This window comes from Protomyctophum bolini (genome assembly GCF_963924005.1).
Source record: "Protomyctophum bolini genome assembly, chromosome: 11".
Classification (NCBI taxonomy): Eukaryota; Metazoa; Chordata; class Actinopteri; order Myctophiformes; family Myctophidae; genus Protomyctophum; species Protomyctophum bolini.
Genome location: NC_137872.1, coordinates 22,481,793 through 22,498,696, shown reverse-complemented (window position 1 = coordinate 22,498,696; position 16,904 = coordinate 22,481,793). Strand labels below are relative to the sequence as shown.

At 42.3% G+C, this 16,904-nt stretch overlaps 1 protein-coding gene across 2 annotated transcripts in view; it reads left to right on the top strand.

The window, feature by feature from the left end:
• Positions 1 to 2,546: 2,546 nt before the first annotated feature.
• Positions 2,547 to 16,904, top strand: part of dock6 (dedicator of cytokinesis 6) — a 54,069-nt gene continuing 39,711 nt past the window's right edge. For both annotated transcript variants that reach the window (XM_080776777.1, XM_080776776.1), the window contains exons 1-11: positions 2,547 to 2,680; positions 6,677 to 6,764; positions 9,337 to 9,512; positions 10,115 to 10,183; positions 11,193 to 11,322; positions 13,211 to 13,423; positions 13,956 to 14,041; positions 14,251 to 14,317; positions 14,592 to 14,741; positions 15,443 to 15,523; positions 16,196 to 16,352. In XM_080776777.1, the coding sequence (XP_080632903.1) occupies positions 2,631 to 2,680; positions 6,677 to 6,764; positions 9,337 to 9,512; positions 10,115 to 10,183; positions 11,193 to 11,322; positions 13,211 to 13,423; positions 13,956 to 14,041; positions 14,251 to 14,317; positions 14,592 to 14,741; positions 15,443 to 15,523; positions 16,196 to 16,352 (1,267 nt within the window). In that variant the 5' untranslated portion in view covers positions 2,547 to 2,630. The remainder of the gene's footprint in view (positions 2,681 to 6,676; positions 6,765 to 9,336; positions 9,513 to 10,114; positions 10,184 to 11,192; positions 11,323 to 13,210; positions 13,424 to 13,955; positions 14,042 to 14,250; positions 14,318 to 14,591; positions 14,742 to 15,442; positions 15,524 to 16,195; positions 16,353 to 16,904) is intronic.

Below are 16,904 nucleotides of genomic sequence, written 5' to 3'. Positions count from 1 at the left end.
GGACTGCATCTTAAATTAGCTCTGGGGATTAAAGAAATATAGGCTTTCCTTCAACGATCCACGGTGAACAGGTCCATCTGCTGTTTAAATGGTGGTGTGACACGCGTCTCCTTCTCTGCTCTCTCCAGGTACAGTACAACTCCTTCGACGCTAGATGGTGATATAGTGCATTTTAGGTATAAGTAGGCAAGTAGGGCCTAATTTGCGAGAGGTTGAAAATAATAAACTATATAAATATAAGCCGTTAAATCGAACACTTGATGTTATTTAGTTGCAATAAGTGATTAATGAACTGTGTAAGCCTAGGTATGACTTCCATCTGTTCATAAAGCAAAGTAAGATATTTTTGAACAAGGGGGATCTGCAACCTTTTAGCTGCATGGTCTGTGGCGTTTTATGCTGAAATGAAACTATAGTGTGTGTAACCCTAAACTAGTACAGAGGAGGATGTGTGCCATTGTCTGCTCTGTTGTCACTTGTCAGTATCCAAACCGGTCAGGTGAGATTGAGAACTGTGCATGACAGTACACGGTACACACACACACACACACACACGCGCGCGCACGCACGCACGCACGCACGCACGCACGCACACACACACACACACACACACACACACACACACACACACACACACAAGCAAGCAAGTGTCAGTACAGTTGTACGGTACAGTGCGCATAAATGTTGTGTATGTCATGTCACATTATATGATTGATTGAAATGTGTATTAACAGATTGTAGAAGGGGTAAATCCTCAAATTTAAAATGCGTTTTAAGATAGCAGCTATCTGTTTATATCATGTGCAGTAGGTTGATTGATTGATTGATTGATTGATTGATTGATTGATTGATTGATTGATTGATTGATTGATTGATTAGCAATTTGCAGAGAAAAGTACAGTTCAATACAAGGTCTACTAAGATAATTTAAACCCAAGAAGCATATGGCTTGTTTCCATTGGGTCCTTTGGTAGCTTACTACTTTGGTCTACTAGTGGAGTACTAGTACTAGTATTAGAGCAGCAACGGCATTGTATGGACCAGAGCTATTCTAGACTAGAGGTCTACTCTGTAGGCTACAGATAAGGCGGGAGTCGCCGGACACTCTCAATGGTTTGATTGATTGATTGAAATATTTATTAACAGTTTGCAGAATTACAGTACATTTCAAGCACAAACTCAATACAAAGACTGCTAACTGTGAGTGGACGACCCAATTAAGCTTAAGCATTAATTGTTTACAACAGGGTCCACCATGTTCAATTCATGGTTATATAGTAGTGCGGTCGTGCGGGACACACTAGTAGGCTAGTAGTAGGTAATGTACTAGTAACTTGTCTGTTGTCTAATAAATTAGTAATTTATAATTCGTAGTTTACAGTGCTACTTAAACATACAGTAGCCAGGCCTACGAGTACAGTGGTGCGGGTGCAGTGCAGCTCCCGGCCACTAGGGGGACACGGGGATCACTCCAGTGTTCCTGGTTCCTCCACGCACGGCGGCGTGGAAAAGGAAGCAGCTCCACCAGGACCAGTGTTGACATGTTGGCTTATTATAAGCGACTTTGGGCATGTAAATATTGGTTTGATTGATTGTTTGAATAGTTTATTCAACAGCAAACAGCAACAGCTAGAGTACAGTCAAACACTCAGTTCAAAAGGGAGGCACCAAAAAAGTATTTGCGTCTTGTTTCCATTTAGGCCCTAACCGCCCTATGCCATAGACTTGACATGAATAATAACATCAGTAACAACAACAAAATCATTTTTTCATTTCAGGAAAAAGTATAAGGAAAAGGGGGAAGGATCATTTCCTCTCCCTTGGGCCTGCTGAAAGGAGGATTTTTAGGCCTGTTTTAAATAAAGATGTAAGTGATCTGCAGTTTTTGAGGAAGGGGGGCATCCCATGCCTGCATGGGTGGCTGTGTTGTAGAAGGAGAATTTACCCATATTTGTTTTGAAAGTGCGTGGTACTGGATTATTGTTTCCGCTCCCTCTACTATTGTGCATGGCTGTGGGTGTCACTCACTTTTTTGAGGTAGTTAGTTAGTCAGGTATGCGGGTACTGATATGTATATACTGGCTCTTCTACCCGGAGCATACCCGGAGCCAGTTTAGACTGTCAAAATGGGTTGGGAAGAGATGGGTCATGGGTCGGTCCCAGACCGAGAACTAGTAGGCAAGAGAGAAGTGGTAGTTGTGGGTTGTGTTTTTCTGGGCTTATTCCTAAAGTGTAGTTGCTTATTTGGGCTTGTTTCCTAGTAACCAGTGAAGTGATTCTCACACATTTTCATGTCAAGGACCTCCAGATTAATGTATTTGTCACAAGTTCACAACTATACGGACCCTACACCTAGAATTGTTTTGTGCCAGGGACCCCGCACCTTGTTAAAATGTTTCAAAGAATTTTCCACATTTTGTCACATTTTTTTCCATGATTGTTTGAAAATGGCCCAGTCAGGCTTCTTTTGGGCTTGTTTTCATAGACCTGGTTGCTTATTTCTCTCACACAATCTGGCAACACAGCCAGTGAACACACCACAACCACAGGACTGACTACTGGAGGAGTTTACACTTTTGAAATTGTGGACTGGAGTTCGAAGAGAATACGCCTTTACATGGAGACACAAAATGACATCTACAGCGAGCGAAAGGAGAGCGTTTGCGCACAAAATTAACCGGTGAGACATATTTTGTATAATAGAAGTGGTGTGTATATATTTTTTAAGGCGCCGACAGTTTTTTGCGTGACGCGCTGGAGTGGACTGACGGAACCGGGTAGCCTGTGCTAGTATTTCGTTTTTTTTCTCCTTTATTATTAATGTATTAGCCGGGAAACCCTGTAGGGTAACAATCGAAATAAATTAGAAAAGGTTAAATTGCTTTTAGAATGGCCGTCATCCCTGAATATCTTGCTTTTTTAAATCCAACTATTGCCATGGTATCGTCCATTGTGAAAACATGAGGCTAATTCCCAATGTGTCAAACTGCCGATTGCTCGGTCTAATCTAATCTTGTGTCCTAAACACCATAACAAGTGGCAATGGGTCCCAACATTCTTGCACCGATTAAATCACACGAACAATACGATGCTGTACGCCCTGCTTGTGTGTGTGTGTGTGTGTGTGTGTGTGTGTGTGTGTGGGCCAACGTCTGACCAGAGTGGTGGTGGTGGTGATGATGTTGATGATGTCTAGAAATGCCACTGCAATATTGATAGAGATGAAGCCTGTAAAGCAGGTTGTTCCATTCTGAATTTCTGATGATCAGATTTCAGGTTGTAAAAACAAAATGTACAACCATGCTTCTATTAGGAAGCTCAATGAATGATGCCCCCTTGACTGGCACATTTCCTGGCACATGCCAGTTTAAGTGACGTGGAAACATTGAATGTTCTTTTTTATTTAGTTTTAGTTTTTTTGTACATAGACAAACACGAGACTCCGTCAGACATAGAAGTGCACATACTAAAATTGAAGACACATTTTAAAATGATACAAAGCAAGAAACAATGAAACACGTTGAATGTTTTCATGTCACTTACAATGTGCACGAAATGTGTTGATATTTGTCAGTATCTATCGACACCTGTGGGAGATGAAGCTCAGCTTGACACAAACTCTACTTATTACTTAACACATTAAATTAATGATGATGTAAGGTTACATCTCTTTTTTCAGTATTTTCAGAATTTGGTCAGAACTCAGAACTACAGTTAGTTAACACGTGTTTTTGTCACTATCATGTAAGTGACTGTTCATTATTCCAGTCACAGTGTGATAGTAATAGTGAAGTTTCTAGTGTCTGTAATAAATAGGATATATAAACAACAGTCGGCTAGGCTTCATCTTCATCATAAGCCATAAAGCCATATAACAGTTTCATGCAAGTTTGCACAATTTCGTGCTGGTGTCCGTGATGGAATACAGTACAGTTGTGCTCTGAGCGGATGGATGGTCAGAGCCTCTGACGGACAATCCATCGTTGCTACCAGTTCAGCAGTCATGTCCTGGCTATATGCCATAGGTATTCACTACTATTCAAAGTAACTTGATGCTCAGCTTAGCTGAACGGTCGGCCTTGACAAGTTCAACATCTATTTTGCAACTTCTTATGCAGTCTCATCATGCCACATTCCCTCATACCTCCCTGACCCTGTCCAGTCCTCAATGGACGACACAGTCCATTGTCCAGTCCAGGATGCAGGAAAGGGTGTGTAGGGGTGTTCAGCTATTGCCCTTGGAGTCGAAAGCGCAAATCTTTCCTGTTTTAATGGGAGGTGTATGGAGCTACAGAAATGCTAGTTTCCTTATCTTTGTTTTGAAATTGGAAGATAGGTGAGAAGATAATGTGAGCTCATAGTTTAAAAAACTCTAATATCGGGGCACTTGATTGTCCAATGGTTAGCCGCGTACCACTTAGGTTCTAATGCCTGACCCCGGTTCGACTCCCAGGCGGGGCGGACCAGTTTTGCTGCATGTCACTCCCCTGCTCTCTCCCTGTTTCCTGTCTGTCTACACTGTCACTATAAAGGCCTGTAAAAAGCCTCTAATATAAATGTGAATCAAATCAACTTATGTCCTCATCGGGAAGGTAACGAGACCAAAAGTCTAAAATTCCGGCCCGTAGAGGTTGTGTTGCTCCTTGCATACCAGTGGTTTAAGTGGTTTAAATTAAATCGTCTGACATCGTCATTGTTGGAGCCTCACGCTCTCACTATAATAGTGCACGTAAAGAAATAATTAATAGAGGCAGATCCAGCATTCGAGCCAGAATTTTGGGGACAGGGATATATTCAATGTAAAGGAGACACTAAAGGAAAGGAATTGGGGTCACCAACATCAGTTGGGGGGTCATCCTGCAATCCAACCATTAGATTTTGAAATATCTTGTATTGTATGCAAGACATGGAACATTTGGCCAAAGTATGGTGCTAGAGGAAATGTCATAGTGTCTGTCAACAATATCAGTAGGGTTCAATCCTCTTGGGAGCAGCAAGAGGCACAGCAAATTCCATAGCAACTCAGCCAGTAGTTTTTGAGCGGTGCCTAACCGCTCCATTACGCAGCTATGTGTGTATGTGTGTATGTATGTACAGTATGTCTGTCTTTCTCTGTGTATGTCTGTATGTCTGAGCACTAGATAGCATTTTATGTAGACTTAGATAGCATGGCCAGGGAGGAGGGCTAATAAGTACGTATAGTTGCACCGCTCAGTTCACACAGGTGCGATTTCTTTAGATCATTGTGTGGCTTGGGACCAAGTAGTAATGGCAGGCAGTACGTCACATAATTGGGAGTGCCCCTCTAGCAGGGCTAAATAGCTGAACTCTGTATTAGAGATTAGATGTATGATATCCGATTGTATTATATGTATGGAATCAGTAGGCAGTAGGGTCTTTTCAACCATGGTGTACTGTATGTGTATGTATGGAATCAGTAGGCAGTAGAGTCTTTTCAACCATGGTGTATGTATGTATGGAATCAGTAGGCAGTAGTAGGGTCTTTTCAACCATGGTGTATGTGTATGTATGGGTCTTTTCTATAGGATGATGGTGACATGGGAACGTTTGAAGGCCTTGCAGCTGTATTATGTGCATGCGTGAGGGTCAGCCATTTAGTGTTTTCTAGAGGAGCAGCTGCAAGCTGTCTCTGTGAGAGGGTTGGGGGGTTTGTTTCGCTTTGTCCCCCTCTAAGCGGCAAGCCAGTCTTTTGCCACTGGTCCATAAAGGCCATGGAAAGAGTTCTGGCTCTCACTAGTCACTACAGCCGACCCGCCACCTCGGAGAGATACGGTTGGGATCCTGAACCGTACAAACCGTATCCAATGTCAAGGAACCGAAATCGGTTCCATCACATTTAGAACCGTTTCTGGAGCTGGTATGTGGACTTCACGACACATCTGCTTGATTCTGCTATACAATTACAATACCAGCGGTTCTCATATATTTGTTTTTATTTCAAGGACCACGACCACCATATGACTCTGAAAGTGTACAAATGGAACCAAATGGATCCGTGAGGGTCCATTTGATTTCCATTTGTACACTCTCAGAGTTACAGACCTGTAAGGGTCCATTTAGAACCTCCTATAGGAATCTGTTAAGTGGAATTGGACCGTTAAGAGGGAATCGTTTAGGAGCCGGACTCATTAAAGTCCTACACTTGACTCTCATTCACAATGACTTCAGCACCACTGCTGTTGAAGCCTGGCTAAGAGGGTTCGGAAGATGAAATCTGAAACCAAGCCATCCCACATTTCATAAGACATCATAGCTCTGAAGCGAGGAGGTGCAAGCTCAGCATCTGGAGTTAACGGCCGTATATGTACTGCTGTGCAAAGCAATCAATTTTTTAGATGTTGGACTTAGTTGTAATAGGCACTACTGCTGATGAATGTGCTGGAAGGGAGGGAGTACTTGTGCATCATAATAATGCTGCACTTAAGCCAACAATGGTATTGGCAGTGATTTTATTTTTTGGATCCTGGTTTTAGAGGAGAATACATGCTGTATTATTCAAGGTACGCATGCCTAGAACGTGTGCAGTGAAATGGGTTTAATTTGACCTCAAAACCTTGAGCATCACATACGTAGGAGATGGTATCCACTTAAACTCAGCATTCAATCATGTCCTTTCGATTGCATAATAAAGTATCTTAATCTCCATGTCCCATAGGACGGTTGCTGCGGAGGTCCGGAAGCAAGTGTCCCGGGAATATGGGTCCCCTCAGCTGACGAAGAAACGAGGTGGAGGACACCAGTCTGTAAGTCATGGCTGTGCATTGTGCACAGTGAAATCCTTAGAGTTAATTAATTTAACTCCGAGTTTAAACATAGTACAAATCCTCATTGTTAATTTACTTCTTGACTGTGTAACCATTAGCGATGATACCTCAGTGATAACTTAACTCTTGAGAGTGTAAACATGGACCCAAAGGAAGAAGAATTACAGATGTATCCCACATGGGTAACCGAATATCTACGGCTCATTTTCAAGAGGGTACTCTGGTGTGTCTGGGGAGATATTATTTTATTGTTCTTATGAGCTTCATGCCGTACTACCTGTCAATCAGCGGGTGTCCTATCCGATACCAGGGTCTCTAAATGAATCAATGGGTGGAAGAGTACTAGGGAGACTAGGGATGAGACGATAATATCGTGATAAATCCTCCATCATACCAGGGCCTAGGAGGAATTGTTGAGCTGCAAATTCAGTACCACTCTATACTTGATAAAACGGAACTGTAAAAATCACATTTGCTACACTCCTATTTCACTCTAAACACAAATCAATTCGCCAAAAATACACATTGTGAGCTTGTATGTAGATCGTTTATTTCTGGCAAATTTTCCCACCCAGAATAGGGAAGCTGGGTGGTCAAGTGCACAAAAGTGACATTTTAAGTTTTAAGCAAATTTTTATTATCGTGATAATATCATTAATCACCATTATCTTTGACACAGTTATCGTATTATTGCAATTTTCATATCGTCCCATCCTTGGGGACCACCTCCAACCACTGCAGATCTTCTAGTTATATAATACTGTATATTGTATTAACATCATAAACATACTATGTCAATACAATACAGATTAATTAAAATGATATTTCGTGCACTAAAATAATTTGCAGATTGCAGCTTTATATGAACTCAGCATGTTGCTGTGATATTGTGAGCATGTGGAGGGAGCAGTGCTGTGTAATGACACTGTTATAAATTAGACTGACAGGTTGAAGGCAGGCTGCAAAACGCAGACTAATAATTTGAGGTATCGACGCCCAGCAGCAATCCATGGTCCAGATAGTCTCCATTTGCATGAAGCAGCAGGCTGTTGTTGGCTCAACAACATTAAGCAACATTTGTAAAATAATTGTGTTGCTGTTTTCTAATCCAATTACAACATTGTCTAAAAACTAGAGAATAGGCTTTATCGTCATGACAGATTATCAGATTCATAAATAATCTGACCGTGGCTCAGCCAATATAAAATGGAGACACAGGAGCATTCTCTCTCTAAGATGGAGTTGGTGTGAAATTGATATTGTCACAATGTCACGAAATTGATATTGTCACAATGTCATGAGATGGGGCACCTAGGTAGAACTGGGCAGAGTGAAAGGGGAAGTATTATGTGAGGTGCCTGGACTTTAATCAACAGAGATTTATTTGACTGTGCGTACACAGATTTGACATTGGTCTGCGCGTCATCAGCAGACATTCAGCAAACTGCTCACATGGACACTCAGCTAAACGACGTCGTTCCAAGACGCTCACATTAATCAGATTAAAATAATCTATCCCTGACAGATGAGAGCGTCGTCTCTCTCTGTTGCTCCCGCTAAGTCTAAGCCTGCTCAGTCTTGTAGATCAGATGAACTGGGTGAATGAATGTCACATAAAGCTACTGGTGCGTTAATAGCATTATAGTTGGGCACGGGAGAGGCTCCCACAGCATCCGAGTGACATGTTTTCGTAACCTATTTTAGGTCAGGATCCTTATGATGTCTAGTTATGATTTCTTCTTGTTGCCCGGGTAAACTAATGTCCCATGGTTATTTTTAATCCTTTCTTGCAGCTATCCCCAAAATGAACCACACAATGGAGCTAGCAGAAAATACCATAACTCTTGAAGTAAATGACAAACGAATGAACACAGTTTTCTAGAATGTATTATTAAGATTCAAGCACTATTTCAGGACAGAAACTGCAAAAAATCTTTACTTCTCTTTGTACAACATGTTTGAGGTGTATTCTTTTTAGCACATGTTTTTAGGACCCTTAAAGGGACACTTCACCCTTTTTGCAAAAAAAGACATGTTAATGACGTTTAGGAGCTTTAGAACACTTTCCTGGGGGTCTTTATGTGTGTAATATGTGGTTTTAGATATTTTAGATTGTAGCAGTTGTCTCTGATGTCATGGACACTGGGCTCACTTCCTTCCTGGACTACATGTTGTCTCAGTAAGACAGCTCTCCCCCCTATCCACAAGGGGGAGCAGTGCACCAAAGAATTATGGGAATTGTAGTCCAGGAAGGTAGTGAGACCAGTGTCCATGACATCAGAGACAACAGGCTCACTGCTACAATTTAAAATATCTAAAACCACATATTACACACATAAATACCCCCAGGAAAGTGATCTAAAGCTTCTAAACGTCATTAACATATATTTTTTTGCAAAAAGGGTGAAGTGTCCCTTTAAGGTGGTTGCAGACTGGACGCGTTTTTCGGAAAACCGATGGAGAAACGCAGCAAAAAATCTGAAAACGTGTCCGGTGTGTAGGGACCTTTTATGATGTCTAGTAACGTCTTGTTATTATCGTTGACTGGCAGGTGCCCCTGACGGAGGTGGTGGAGCCCGTGGACTTTGAGGAGTATGTGAGCAGTCACGCTCCTGGGCCGGAGCCCGGCCCCCTGAGGCAGCTGATGGAGTTCCCCCAGGACGACCTGGAGCTCCTCCAGCAGGAGAAAGAGTGTACTACACTGGAGCCGCCGCTGCCTGAGGAGGAGTGAGTCTCACACTCGGTTCTCAGTCGCCACTACTGATTTCCAGACATTTGGATTCCATAGAAGCTAGCATGACATCTATGGAAGCATGTAGCGCAGCGAAAATAGCCTATCTACAAGCTCTCAATGTGTTATTATTTGGTTATTATTTTAAGATTAGATCATTTAAAATGGTCAAACTAGCAATATGTTCAGAAGCATCTTCCATAAATCCCTAATGGTCTGAGATAATTCATAAAAGCAGGTTAAAGCAAGGTTAAAAAAGCCTCAATCTGTGATTTCTTCACCTGGTTGGCAGCAGTATGTAGAACAGCAAGACTGATATTACTAAAACATCCTAATTTTACATATTGTGTTTTTTAGGAAACGGCACAATGTGTGTACTATATGATTTTCACAAATCATATTAGTACACAATTTTTCAGACGATTTTGCTTTAGTCAATGCACACTGTCTGCAACGCTCTCTCACAAAAACACAGAATGGAGGACACACATCACACCACATACGAGGAAGCCATTTCCACGTCTGTAACATCATATAGACATAAATATTAAACACACCGCTTTGCTTAATAATTAATGTGTCTTTTTTTCTGTGTTAGCACTCTAGACCCCAGAGTGAGAGATGCCTTGGCGGTCTACACAGATGACTGGCTCATCATTCAAAGAAAGTAAGTAATGACCCACATGTGTCAGTTATTGTTTAATGAGGATAACGCACCACTTGGCCCATTTCCAGTGTGAAATGATTGACAGTAACAGGATCACTTCTGTTATTATGAGTGTTCTTCTGTACTGTAGTACCACCTGCTGGTATGCATGTTTGTCTGTTGCTTTAAAGTCACAACTGCTGCAACAACTGAACACATTTTGTTCAAAGATTGTCGGGCAGCCATTTGAGAGACTCTCATATTAATTACAATATGCTAAGGTTGGCAGGGAATATCACTTCAAACACTAGCCATGTTTTGTGTGGGGAATATAGGTTGCTAACTTGTTGCCTTCAGAAAGGATTCTGCGTTCCAATATACAATACGGTTAGACTGAAGAAGTCCTTTGTCCATCAGTCGACTTTGAGGCTTAATCTAAAGTCTGGCCAGGGGTAGGCCGAGCAGTGGACATTGCTCTTCATGTTTTTTACTGTATGTATGTAATTTATTTTGTTCCGTTTCTGTGTTATGCCAAATGTGTGTATTATATAGTATGTGTTGCATACATGGCTGTTGGGTCGCACTCGCAAGTCAAATTTCAGTGTGAGCTGATAATAAAGTAATATCGTATCCCTGTGGCATAATTAAGCAATATTACACGAGAATGTGTGGGTTAACGTGATTATTAAGTAAGTAATGACGTTAACCCACACCCTCGAGTGTAATATTGCAATTCTACCACAGTTACCCTTAAAACTAAGAAAATCGCTGAAAGAATATATATTTTTAATGACAGATGTAGTCACTACGACCACAAATGTCCCAAGAAACTAGCTAGCCTAGCCACTGAGTTTGCTAGCGCTCTTGGAGAACAGAGCAGCTTGTTTCCAAGCAATCTTCCGAGCAATCTTTGTTTTGATTAGGTGTTGAACGGTGCTGGTTTAACCCACAGCTAGAAGGCTGTTTCAACCAATCAGATTGCTTCCTCGAAACGACCTGTGGTAGAATGCTCCTTCCTGTTTTCTGCTAGGTACCACCGCTACAGCGCCACGTACACACCCCACAGTTCTGAGCGCCAGCGGGAGAGACAGCGAGGGCTGGTCAAACAGACCTTTGAACTGGACGAGAGTGCTCCTGCTGCTGAACGCCACGACGATCAGGTAGCCGGGAGGGATGGGATGATACATTTCATTATATTTTTGTTCAGCACCTGTAGAATTTCTGGAGATGTGCGTGCTTCCTTTTGGATCCTATCTCTCATGGGATGATTCACATACCAGTGGTTCTCAAACATTTTCATATTAAGGACCCCCAAATTGATATGTATTTGGCCACAGACCCCCATCTGAAAATGTTACACGATATTCAAAAATAGCAGACCTACAAGCTCGTAGTGTGCCACTCGGTGGCGCGCTATGAGCTTGTACCTCATCAAACCCTGTATACTCAAGACACGCTCCATATATGGCCAGATCTCATCAAACCCTGTACACAAGACACTACCCCCACTGCCAGATCTCAGATCTCCATTTATGGAGCTGACTTGTTCTGACATTCCAATGATTCCATATGTTGATCTGTCCTCATCAAATCCTGTACACTCAAGAAATGCTCCATTATGGCCAGTACAGAATTAATTCCATATGTTGATCTGACCCCCCCATGCCAAAGCGCCAGCGCTCACCCAGCAGTCTGCCATCACCCAGACGGATGCAGGCCCTCAGGGCGTCTTACTGGTACTATGACCTAGTGTGTGCCCCACACGTAGTGTGTGTCGCAGCCAAGTCTATGGACTTTTGACTATGACGTGGGTGCCTTCCAAAGGCAACTCACTTTAACTTCACACAATTGGAATTTAGATTTTAAATATTCGAAAATACGTAAGAAAATAAGTACAAACTCACAGCGCACCACGAATTGACGTGCTGTGAGCTTGTACATCTGCTATTTTTGAACTGCCAAATGTATCTGGGGACCCCCTGCAGTCCCCGAACCGCACATTGAGAAGCACTGCAGTACACTACGTGTGGTTACCAAGAGTAAACCACTACATATCCACAGGCAGTCGGTATAGAAATGGGATACATAGTTATTCATCAAACTTGACATTTGATTGTGTTGCTGGAGGCCTGAATCCACCAACCTTGCAGGGTAAGCTCTTGTTTGCTCAGCTCCGGTTTTAGGTTTCAGTCTCTGCTGAGCTACACGGCCATTAGCTCTGCTATGTGGAACCCCATGAAACACACATTATGTGTCTGTGGGTGGGGGTGGACTGGCTACAGAAGATGAATCGCTATTACATGCTTTACGCCAAGTTACCATAGACACGATCAGCAAGGGCAAGGGACGTGGAATCCTGCCACAAGCTGTGCTTGAGTGTGAGACATTTAAAAGGTTCACTGAACTAGAGTACGTCCCGACAAGCAGTTCCAAAGTGCTGTACAGTGCAAGGTTAAAAACAACAGACAAAGCAAAAAACAAAACAGTTTGTTAAACAAATAACATTAGAGTGATAACAATCACATGTCATGTGGGATCATGTGGGCAGCATTTGCAGTGATTTTAGGAGCCAAAGTCAGACAGTCATGTATGGCTTTTACGTAGAGGCAGACCGATTCATAGGCCATTATTTGACTTTGTATCAGTTTTCAAAAAGCTGAATCAAGTCTACAGTTTTCAAATTGATTAGAATTGATTTAGCACTTTTCTGTCTGTCACAGACTAGTTCCCACTCTAGCAGCATGGGGAAGACACTCTCGGTGGAATTCCCTGTCTGTGGTTGCCAAGCTGATCCTATGGGGGAATGTCTGAATAACAGACCACGGATTCTGTTCTCTCGGACAGTACAGCTCGTGACTGACTGCGACTAATGGGATCTGCACTATCTCTCCCCATCATCTATGAAAACATCTTATGCTGTATTAGTCTGAGTCATCATTACGCTTACAAATTACAGCGCTGCCTGGAAGATACAGTATACTATGAGCTCAGCCCACTCCCTTGTGTGTGTGTGTGTGTGTGTGTGTGTGTGTGCGTGCCTGTTTCTAGGATGATGCAAAGCGGCGGTCCGTCTCCCTTGATGACACACCGCGTGGCAGCTGGGCCTCCAGTATCTTTGACCTGAAGAACTCCTCCCCGGACGCCCTCCTGCCGTCCGTTCTGGAGCGCGCGGCGGCAGAGGACATGGACCGCCGCAACGCAGAAGCCCGCCTGCAGGGGCGCCATCCCGACCTGCTCGGCCTCTACCCGCCGCCCGATGAGGTGGGTGTCGTATATCACACGTTTGCGGATCGGTAATCCGGCCTGCCGTGCGGTTGCTGTTTGTTCAGATCACGCTCACTGACTGTTCCCATAAAGACGATGTCAATATGGTTTGGCAACCATCCAATGCCCAGGGACCTCTTTAGGGCCACACCCCCCACCTTCCAGCTCATTAGATATTCCTCATGCCTGATTTATACTTGGTTGCGTGCCGTCGTGCACTGAAAATAGCAGATCAAATCAAACTTTATTTATATAGTACATTTAAAAGCTGACCAAACTGCAAACAAACGGGGCATCAATGGCGGCCATCAGTGCACAGACAAATTAGGACATCATTAAAAACCTATAAAACAAGATCTACAAGATCACAATGTCTCGTGATTTTGCAGTGTGCGACACCGGTCTGCAACAACGTATAAAGCAGGCTTCATTTGCCTTTCTTTACCACTGTGTGCACACTACTGGCCTGGGGTGTCTATGTTGCCATGACATCTGTGTGTGTGTGTGTGTGTGTGTGTGTGTGTGTCAGGATGAAGCGGTAGAGAGGTGCTCTGTCCCTGAGGTGCCCAAGGAACACTGTGGGCAGAGGATCATGGTCAAATGTCTGTCCCTCAAGTGAGTAGCATCTGAAATGTGACAAACTGTTTGTCCTTTTCTTCACGCACATTTCTGATTGATTGAATACTTTATCAACAGTTTGCAAATAATACAAGTGGTACCATTTTACAATGATGCTAAAAGGATAACAATCCCTAGGTGCTTGTTTCCATTGTGGTCCTAGTGTACACGCACTAAAACATCACACTTTTGTCATTTCTTTTCAGATTTGAAATAGAGATTGAGCCAATATTCGGGACACTTGCACTGTATGATGTCAAAGAAAAGAAAAAGGTACCTTTTTTCATGACACTGTTTTTGGTGTGAAACGGGTGGGGAGTCTGGGGACTATTTATCTGCTGTGTTTATCTTTTTCTAAAGTACTGAAGTAATGCTGAGCTCATGCTTGACTAATTGAATTACCCCCCCAGACCCAGAAAGCTTAAGTGGCCTTGTGGTCTAAATCACAGAGTCAAAAGTGAATTAAAATTTCTTGACATGCATTTCCACTCTCATCTGCGCTCCCGCTTCACCCCTGCATCTCAACGCTCTCCTCCCCCACCCGCAGATCTCAGAGGACTTCCACTTTGACTTGAACTCGGATCAGATGAAAGGTCTGTTGAAGCCACACACACCTCACACAGCCATCTCCACCTTGGCCCGCTCCGCCATCTTCTCCATTACGTACCCTTCTGCTGATATCTTCTTGGTCATCAAGGTATGAACTGCATGGTTTATTACCCACAACAAATGCAGATGTTCTCATCTGACTCACACCGGAATGCACCCCAACGCTTCAGTATACTTTAGATATGATGGGGCGAGGCCAATGTTATGCTACTTTGGTACTTTTATAGATTATATACAGTATGTATCAGTGTTTTTAACAATTGTCCTGGCTTTCCAGCAAGCCAAATCTCACCAACAATCCAAAAAACCCCGAAACTATGATCATATATTCCTAATAAAATAATATTAGATGCTTATATAATTATAATTACTATGTAGCCTAAGGTCTATAATAATTTATGTTTATATTATTTATTATAACTTTACACAAGCCAAAAGTTATGGTAAATAAGCAGACTTGGCAACACTGAAGGTGTCATACACGTTCCCTGTTCAGGTTCATTTTCCCATTGCTTTGTTTATATTTGATTGGATCTTACTAATCATTTAAAGCCCTTTGTGACATGGTTATTGACAAGAGCTGTAGCTATACATAGTTACAGATAGTTGCATATTATATTTATTTTAATTATTTATTCATATTAGAAGTATTGATTTCTTCGTTATATAAGATGTCATTATATCACTTATATCAGTCGTGGCAGTTACTTTGTATTCTGGAATTGTTCCGATTCAGATATACTGTATATGACATTTGGTGCATTGTGGTCTGGTGTTTGTGTGTTGCAGCTTGAGAAAGTCCTTCAACAGGGAGACATTGGGGAATGCTGTGAGCCGTACATGATCATGAAGGAGTCTGATTCCTCAAAGGTAACTAGACTTCTAAAGTATTTCTCTTTTCTTTTTGTTTTACTGACGCAGTGGCACGGAGGTAGCAGCCAATGTGCATGCGAGACTGTATGTGTGACTGTGTGTGTTATGTTTGGGCACAGCAAGCATTACTCAATTCTGTCTCGACAGCTGCAATATTTCGGTCCTGTTTGTTTTTGACAGGTCCATTTGTCCACTACGTTTCCTTAATCAGATGTTTGCTTTATAACTGTCCCTTTCAGAGCAGTAGAAATTCCCTGATGTGGTTTATTGGTCACTTGTTCTCATGTTTTGTTTCTTGGAGTTGCTTGTTCTCGACCGCAGATGTTGAGAAAATGACTTAGACGCCATGTTACTTTGACAAAAGCTAGATTCATTGTTTGGTGTCCTAGTTTCTTTGAGACACTACTTTGTTCTCTTCTTTGTTTTGCACTCTACAGTATTTATGTCACTGTGACTACCTTGTTGTTTATTGACTAAAGCTCATGCTTATACTCTGCTCATTCTAACTTCGCACTTGAAAGTTGCTCTGGATACGAGTGTCTCCTAGATGCCTAAATTGACCCAGGCTAGTATATCATCGCTGTTGGGTGGAAACCTTGTATGTCCAAAACCATAACTTTTCAGGAATTGGCAAAATATATATATTTGTCTGTATTTGTCCCTGCAAAGCACAAGGAGAAGCTGGAAAAGCTGCGTTTGCAGGCAGAGCAGTCTTGCAGCCGTCTGGGCCGATTCCGCATGCCTTTTGCCTGGACGGCCATTCACCTTCTCAACATCGTCAGCAGCGTTGGCGGCCTGGATCGCTCCGATCCAGACTCAGACTCTGGTACAGATTACATCAGTTTCTCATCCCTGTACACAGTACACATCCCTGTACACACACTGCATCTGGCTAATGGACAATATTTAAATATTGGCCGATATCAGAATACTGATGAATTGCGTTGTCAAATCGCCAGTCGGCCAATTCCGGTATTGCAATAAAAGTTTTCAGTAGGGAAAGCGTATAATTGAGTGTTTCTACCTATTTATTTATATTTCCACGCATGGACCGCCTACCTCCTACCTGACGGCATTAACCTATACTATATTGAAAAAGTTCAATACAAATATTTGAATAATAATGAACCTATAATCGGGGTATAATACATGGGACGGGTCAGACACCATTTTCTTAGCTTTTAAAAGCTTCACCATAAAACACTGATTCCAATCTGCAGCCTTAGCATCGCATTTAAACATAAATATCATAAAATAGAATATCTGCTAAAACCGATATTATTTTGATATTGTTTCAATACCGATATTGCCGATAACGATATGATGGCCGATTAATTGCGCACACCTAATAAATAGCTTACTTGCATCCAACACCCAT